This window comes from Rhinoderma darwinii, chromosome 2, assembly GCF_050947455.1.
Source record: "Rhinoderma darwinii isolate aRhiDar2 chromosome 2, aRhiDar2.hap1, whole genome shotgun sequence".
In the NCBI taxonomy this organism is placed as follows: domain Eukaryota; kingdom Metazoa; phylum Chordata; class Amphibia; order Anura; family Rhinodermatidae; genus Rhinoderma; species Rhinoderma darwinii.
Genome location: NC_134688.1, coordinates 130,318,342 through 130,326,655, shown reverse-complemented (window position 1 = coordinate 130,326,655; position 8,314 = coordinate 130,318,342). Strand labels below are relative to the sequence as shown.

At 40.9% G+C, this 8,314-nt stretch overlaps 1 protein-coding gene across 1 annotated transcript; it reads left to right on the top strand.

Moving 5' to 3' along the window:
* The first annotated feature begins 1,999 nt into the window (after positions 1-1,999).
* PCDH8 (protocadherin 8) lies at positions 2,000-7,988 on the top strand. Its single transcript, XM_075852304.1, has 3 exons — positions 2,000-4,564; positions 4,648-4,855; positions 6,086-7,988. The coding sequence occupies exons 1-3, from the start codon at positions 2,132-2,134 to the stop codon at positions 6,493-6,495; spliced, it is 3,051 nt and encodes a 1,016-aa protein (XP_075708419.1). The 5' UTR covers positions 2,000-2,131; the 3' UTR covers positions 6,496-7,988.
* Positions 7,989-8,314: the final 326 nt, after the last annotated feature.

The window sequence follows — 8,314 nt, the reverse complement described above, 5'->3', positions numbered from 1 at the left end:
ATTTATTCCTTTTTTGTGCAACAAAATTCATGTTGCATAACTGAGTAACAAGCCACGCCCACCACAGCCATCTCTGCTAACATTTTAGGGTGTATTCACATGTGCAGCTTTTGATCAGGTTTTGATCATGTTTTTTCATATGCAGTTTTTGAAGACAAAACCAGATGTGGATCAAAAAGGGATAAAAAAGTATAGAGGACAGATACTACTTCTCCCTTTACTTAAATGCACTCCTGGTTTTGGATGCAAAAACTGCATCAAAAACCTCATCAAAACCAGCACGTGTGAATACACTATTAAAGTTGCAAAACTCTCTGATCTGTTTAATAACTATGAAACAGGTCACATACAACTGTTTTCAAGTCTATATTTAAAGTCCTATTATATACACTTGGTACATCGTATGCTAAAGGAAACCTATGCAATGTCACTGGTCGGACTCCTAAATCTTCAGCACTAAGTAAACCTTGTCAAAGATCGGCCGATGTCATTCACACATGTGTTGTTGTTTTTTCCTTAGAAATGAATATTTTTCCGGACTTGATATCAGTAATCCCACGACAGTCAGTCTCTGCTTACAGACAATAATAACAACTGCATTCAATTGCAAAGAAAATATAGATGACATATACTTTTAGATTTACAGTCCTGGCAATAGGTCAATGAAAGCAAATGCATCATTGTCCTCTATCCTGATAAGTCTTTGACATGAAGATATAAAGCTTGCAATGACTTTGGATATAAGTAATATTTGGAGTCGTTCCCTTCAGTGGGGATGGTCTAGGGGCATAATGAAATGTGTAGTACACGTGCTCCATGTTACAGTAGCCCGGGGCTAGTAAAGGCTGGTGATCCACAGCACAGTGTATATGTCTTCATACATTGAAGAGGCAGATGGTTGAGTCCCTGAAGGTTCGTGCCAGGTTTAACCCCCTACTGTGGTTTTGTGAGCCTGGAACGAGACTGGTGTTGCTTCCCAGAGAGGCCCTGTTAGCACAAAATGAAAATCCCCTAAATAGGCGGAACTGAGCATCAGGGGGGATCGCTTACTAAATGCATTCTAATAGGAGAAGGCTATTGTACCCCATTCAGCACATATCATCGTTTAGCCAAAGAGTTATGGCAATGATTGGTCCTGAATGGAGGTGCAGAATGGATACATGTGGCGCTTGCTCATTATATTCATCTTAGTCCAATTCCTCTGTGGAAACTGTTCAACTTTGTTCCCTTGTGCCTGTCATACAAACAATAATACAGACATTGGTGTCTCCAATGGGATAGCCTGCCATGCCATTATCCTGGTGCAGATAACAAGAGCTTCATAAGCCTTTGATACTGTCTGATCTTTGAAACCTTTCCAAAGCTTCTCAAGTCTCCGCTAAATCCTATTTTGAACATTTAATTCTTTCTTGGGCCTTAGTGTCCAGGGCTTATGAAAGCCACTGGGGTAGGGACATGCATACTAAAGCACAGCACAGTCATCTGAAAAGCAAATTGCAGCTCTGATCACACGACTAAATCACTATTATGTGCATAGACTTGAATGCACTGTATTCAGGGTAATCCTTCAATCTCATTTAGGGCTTCTGCTATGATCATTATTGAGTGTAAAGCTGTTGTCTGTAACTAGGCAGATCTGAAGTCACTTTATTTGCAAATAACAAGGCACCTGGTCCACAGTAGGGTGTCACTATCATATTTTACAAAACATTCAGATTGCTCCACTATCCACCAGTGCATCCTTAAAAAAAATGGACAAACAAAAGATGTCCCTTAAGGTTTTATTATAACCCTTTTATGCTAAACGACCCACCAACTCCCGACACATCTATTCATTGCTGCTGTTTAAACCAGTGAAATAGTTAAATCAGGGCTATGGGAAGAATTCAAGAGAATGGTGTCAAAGGAACTTCTGTGATTGGCTGCTATGTGCACTCATTTGCATGTCTGAGCTTATAAAACCCCCTGAAGAGTGGCCAGACCAGCTCAGAACTACAGACTCTATCACAGGGAGCTTGGCAGTGACACTTTGCAGAACAGATTATTGTTATTGCTAATATTCATGCAGTCTTCATAGAGATAACATTGCATCCTTTTTTCCATCTGCTGCTAGCCATATTGACTTTAGAAAATGACATTTATAAAAAGTGGAAGCTGCTCCAGGAATTTTCACTATTGCCTTCTGTGCTTTTTTACCCTGGTATCAATTGCTACATGCAAGACTATACGTTATAGGACTTATGAAGAAGACGACCCTGGAACAGTAATAGGGACCTTAGCTGAAGATATGCACCTTAACCTACCTGGAGAAGGAAGTTTCCGTTTGATGAAGCAGTTTAACAGCTCACTCATTCGTGTCAGAGAGAGTGATGGTCAATTGAGCATTGGGGAGAGAATAGATCGGGAGCAGATTTGCAAGCAATCTCTTACTTGTAACCTTGCACTGGACGTGGTCAGTTTTTCCAAGGAGCAGTTCAAACTAATTCATGTGGAAGTGGAGGTGAAAGACATCAATGATAACAGTCCTCACTTTCCCAGTCCAGAGATACCTGTGGAGGTGTCAGAAAGTGCTTCTGTAGGCACCAGAATCCCGTTGGAGATAGCTGTGGACGAGGATGTAGGGTTCAATTCTATACAGAGCTTCCAAATCTCAGTCAACAGTCACTTCAGCATTGATGTGCAGACCAGGGCAGATGGAGTTAAATATGCAGACTTGGTACTGATGAAAGAGCTGGATAGGGAAAGTCAGTCCGCATATACCTTGGAACTAGTGGCTATGGATGGAGGGAGCCCATCACGATCTGGTAGTGCAATGGTTAATGTTCGAGTCTTGGACTTCAATGATAACAGCCCTGTCTTTGATAAAAGTGCTGTCACTGTGGACATTATGGAGGATGCTCCTGTAGGATACCTGCTACTAGATCTCAATGCAGAAGACCCTGATGAAGGCGCCAACGGAGATATCGTGTATGGCTTCAGTCCCCAGGTGTCTCAAGAGGTACGTCAGCTGTTTAAAATCGATTCGAAATCTGGTCGCCTAACGCTTGAAGGTCAGGTTGACTTTGAGACAAAGCAGACCTATGAGTTTGATGTACAAGCTCAGGACTTGGGTCCTAACCCTTTAACTGCTACTTGTAAAATAATCGTGCATATCCTAGATGTGAATGACAACGCTCCAGCGATCAGCATCACCCCCCTGACATCGATCAGCGCAGGTGTAGCCTACATCACCGAGGCGGCCGCTAAGGACAGCTTTGTAGCACTGATCAGCACCACGGACAGGGACTCTGGAGCTAACGGGCAAGTTCACTGCACTCTCTATGGACATGAACACTTCAAGCTGCAGCAAGCCTATGAGGACAGCTTCATGATCGTCACCACCTCACCTCTAGACAGGGAGAAGATAGCGGAGTACAACCTGACAGTCGTGGCTGAGGATCTGGGCTCACCACCTTTTAAGACCATCAAACAATACACGATCAGGGTGAGCGATGAGAACGACAATGCCCCTGTGTTTGCTAAACCACTATATGAGGTGTCAGTCATGGAAAATAATGCCCCTGGAGCTTATATAACTACAGTAGTTGCCCGAGACCCCGATCTTGGACACAATGGTAAAGTCATCTATAGACTGGCAGAATCAGAGGTGAATGGTGCCCCGATCTCCACCTATGTGTCTTTAGATCCTGCAACTGGAGCTATTTATGCGCTGAGAACCTTCAACTACGAAATCCTCAAGCAGCTAGACCTTAGGATACAAGCCAGTGACGGAGGTTCTCCACAGCTCACAAGTAGCTCCATCATCAAGGTCAAGATTGTGGATCAAAATGATAACTCTCCTGTTATTATTAACCCCGTGCTGTCCAATGGCTCTGCCGAAGTGGTGATCCCAGCCAGAGCTCCTCGTGGCTTTCTTGTTACCCAGGTTAAAGCTAAGGATGCAGATGAAGGAGTTAATGCGGAGCTGTCATTCAGCCTCTCAGTAGAGGGACGCAACTTATTCACCATCAACAAGGTGACAGGTGAGGTGTTCCTTACAGCAGATATCAGTGATGACCTGAGGCAGGTTTTCAAGACAGTTGTCACGGTCACAGATAATGGCAGACCCCCCCTATCTACTACAGCCACTGTAAGTTTCCTGGTCACAGCCGCGACCCCTCCAGCCAACCACGAAGTCATGCAGCCAAGTTCTTGGGAGGAGAAAGTTTCCCACTGGGACATTCCTTTGATTGTTATCATTGTCCTTGCCGGCAGCTGCACCCTGCTCCTAGCGGCCATCATCACCATTGCAACCACCTGCAACAAGCGGAGGAAAGAGAATAAAGCCGGCAAGAAGGAGAGGGACATCTCCGAGCTGGAGAAGGGGGAGCAGGACGACGAGGAGCTCATAGACAGTCAGAAGGGAAACCTGTTTGATGCCAGACCTTTCCCCAATGCGACTCCATTCACAGGGACGGAGCCAGCAGCAGCAGCAGCAGTCACCCCGGAGGTGCCCAGCACGGAGGAGAACTTCGGGACCTGCCTGTACGACACTCAGAAGAGGCTGAGGACCGCCAACAACGAGGTAAGACTGTGTGCCCAAATGCGGGCGGTGCTGGGGCGGGAGGGCTGGACAGTGCGCGGCTTATAACCTGCTTGTCTCCGCAGAACTATGCCTCAGCCCCCGGCTACGGCAAGGACGCGGGGGCCACAGTCACAGTGTGGAAGGGCCATTCATTTAACACAATATCCATACGGGAAGCGGAGAAATTCAGCGGGAAGGACAGCGGCAAAGGCGACAGTGACTTCAACGACAGCGACTCTGATATCAGCGGGGATGCGCTCAAGAAGGATCTCATCAGCCACATGCAGACTGGTGCGTTACCGTACACAGTCTATCTATCTATCTATCTATCTATCTATCTATCTATCTATCTATCTATCTATCTATCTATCTGTCTGTCTGTCTGTCTGTCTGTCTGTCTGTCTGTCTGTCTGTCTGTCTGTCTGTCTATCTATCTATCTATCTATCTATCTATCTATCTATCTATCTATCTATCATTTGTCCATATGTGAGCTGCAGTAGCAAGATAATATACAGTATATCTGAGAGCGGTTTGCACTCTCTATATGTGAATCATGCATACATTTCAGAATTTATATATATATGTATAATGTCTATACTAACTATACTAGTAATTTGGAAAATGCAAGGTCACTTGGAGGATCTTGTAGTAATCCTACCATTTATACATGTTTATACTTTAGTATTCAATCTCACTGTGAAACTTGAAAAATAATGTTTTATATAATAATTTTATTATCAGTAAATTTCCCATACCTTCCTTAATTTACATCACATTTCACTAATTTGTAACAAACGATAAATATTAACATCCATTAAAAAAAAATATCAAATATTTAAAAATTTGCATGAGACTATACCTCCGACCAAATCTAGAATACAATAATCCGACCTGCTCTGGTGTGTGTGTGTGTGTGTGTGTGTGTGTGTGTGTGTGTGTGTGTGTGTGTTTGTTTATGTGTGTGTGTGTGTGTGTTTATGTGTGTTTGTGTGTGTGTGTGTGTGTGTGTGTGTGTGTGTGTGTGTGTGTATATATATATAGATGTATATCTATCTATCTATCTATCTATCTATCTATCTATCTATCTATCTATCTATCTATCTATCTATCTATCTATCATCTATATATATACTGGTTAGATAGAGAGAGAGAGAGAGAGAGAGAGAGAGAGCCACACACACTGTGAAACCTCTCCAAAAGACCACCTCTCTGAGAAAACCACCCCTTTATCTAGACCAGATTCTCTATGATGGATTGTCAGGATTTTCAGTTCCATCATATACCATGCATACTGGCCACCTTCTCTGAGAGGAACATCCCTCTGGATGATCATTTTTCAATGCAATTTTGGATGATCGTCTTACAGAGCTTTCACTGTACAATATATTAGGGGGGGAACATGTTTGCATGTAACAACAGAGAATGTTGATGTATATAGATTGTCTATTCATCATGTATATAGATTGTCTGTCCCTTTACCTACCACTAAAAATCTCTAATTGCTGTTATTTTGATTTTAGGACTATGGGCCTGTACAACCGAGTGTAAGATTCTAGGTCATTCTGACCGTTGTTGGAGTCCATCGTGTGGAAGACCACCAAATGTCCATTCTGCAACCTTGCACCCAGGCCAACTCTCAGTTTCCAGCTTTGGCAAAAGCACCTCTCTCCCCCGAGATCCTCTGCATAGAGATAACTATTACCAATCATCAGCCGCTCAAGCACACCTCCAAAAAACAGGTGGACTCCAGTGTGTGTATGAGAAGGTGCCATCTAAAGACTTTGAAAGCAGGACAATTAATTTAATTTCACCTCCGAGGCCCGGCAGACTTCCTGATCTACAGGAAATCAGCATGCCCCTTTATAAGTCTCCTGGCACAAGTCGATATGTGCCACCACAAGACACCACCTGTGAACAGGATGAACTTTAGTCTAACACAGTTGGACCTGTACAGTCTGCAATGGACAGCCCAAATCTGTGTAAATGGGACTGCATAACTCTAAGAGTTTTAAGTTATTGACCATAGTTAAATAATAAGGAATCTTTATTTAGGTACAAGAAGTCTTAATGCATTTCATTTGCCATAGTTCAAGTGATGTCTATGGTGTTATTTATTACAAAGTCTTCCAATCATAAAATTGTCAAGAAATTATATAATTTTATGTCATGAATTTTACAAAAACAATGCAAGATATTGTATACCGACTCACACTGGGATAGATTTATAAAAACGAGTGCAGGAAAAGGTGGTGCTGTCCATAGCAACTCGTAACATTCCAGAATTCATGGATTGATTTGCATTGGAAACACTTCACATTTTGTCTGCATTATTTTTTTTATCAATGAGACCAACTTTTTGTATATATACCTCAATTGGAATTTTCTCTTTCTGATATGGTTACTTTACACTGCCCCACGTCCTCTACTCCATTATTTTTAGTAGAAACTTGGGCCATTTCTGAAAACAATATAGTAAAATAGTGAAAATAATTCATAAAAAGAACACTTTCCCATTTCTTTGCTGCTCCCCTAAACTATGCTGCACTAGTTTGCCTATACGGTATACACAATCAATATTTATCATTGTAAAAATGCCTGTCCATATCAATTCCATTACCTTTGAGATGTAGAATTTCACCATCATAATTGAAAATCACTAGGAAATGGGGAATTTGTGAAGATCCAAACAGCCGGCCAGTGCAATTCCTTGTCTTGCATCATATTAAAATAATTTCACAAGTCATTGCATTTTCTAAATCTAGTGCCAGACCATTTGCCTATACGCCAACGATAGAAATGGACACATACATTTTTGTATAAAACGATCTATACTCCTTACTTATGAAAACGACCAGATATATCAATGTTATGTACGTTGCATTCTACATTCTGAGACAATACAAATTCTAGCATTATGTAAGTGTACTTGTACCTGGATAAACAGTGGACAGTGTGTGTGTTTGTGTGTATATTTGTTATATACATTCACACATACACTCATTTAAACAATGGGCGGAATCTATCAAATTCTTACTCTAGACGCACAAAATAATTCAACCAAATGAAACATTTTCAAATGCATAATATTTTTTTATTTATTCAATGGAATTATTTGTGTCATCCATGAGTAATCTTTGCATAATGGCAAAATGTTGATAATTTCCCCCCAATGTGCCTTAAATCAAAGAAATGGTGGGATTACATTCCTGTCAGGTCAATATAATTTGATATTAGTAAACAAATATTGTTTGACGTTTCTGTAATTTTTATGAAATGTGCAGTATTTAATTTTTTTACTGTGTTTTTTGATCTCACACATGGCTTGCCATTTGGTCGTGAATTACATGACTACTGTGTACTTGTAATAAGTTTGTAAATAGTGGGAAAATTTGTTCTATTTTTATATTAAAATGTTCAAAATTATTGCCAAAGGAATTACAGTATGTGTATGAATACAATTCTAAACTTCAGTCACTTGAAATGTATGTGTTGCAATGTACATTTTTACAATCCTTGAAAATACTTGACCTAAAACGTGTGAGTTGTAGATTATGCACCAGTGGACCATATACTATGTTACTGCGTTTTTATTTCAGCAATTGATGTCACCATCAAACACAATAAAGTATTTGTGAATTCTGTCAAGAACTTCACTTTAAATTCTCTTACACTTTCTGTATTTCCAGTAATTTAAACACAATATTTTTTTTGTAGAGATGTTGTACACTAATAAAACATTAATGCCTATG

What these genes read in the sequence shown, in the direction of transcription:
- PCDH8 (XM_075852304.1), top strand. Translation starts at nt 2,132, where the DNA reads ATGACATTTATAAAAAGTGGAAGCTGCTCCAGGAATTTTCACTATTGC. An exon ending in TGAGGACCGCCAACAACGAG is followed by an intron (nt 4,565 to 4,647) that starts GTAAGACTGTGT and finishes TTGTCTCCGCAG; the next exon opens with AACTATGCCTCAGCCCCCGG. An exon ending in CATCAGCCACATGCAGACTG is followed by an intron (nt 4,856 to 6,085) that starts GTGCGTTACCGT and finishes TTTTGATTTTAG; the next exon opens with GACTATGGGCCTGTACAACC.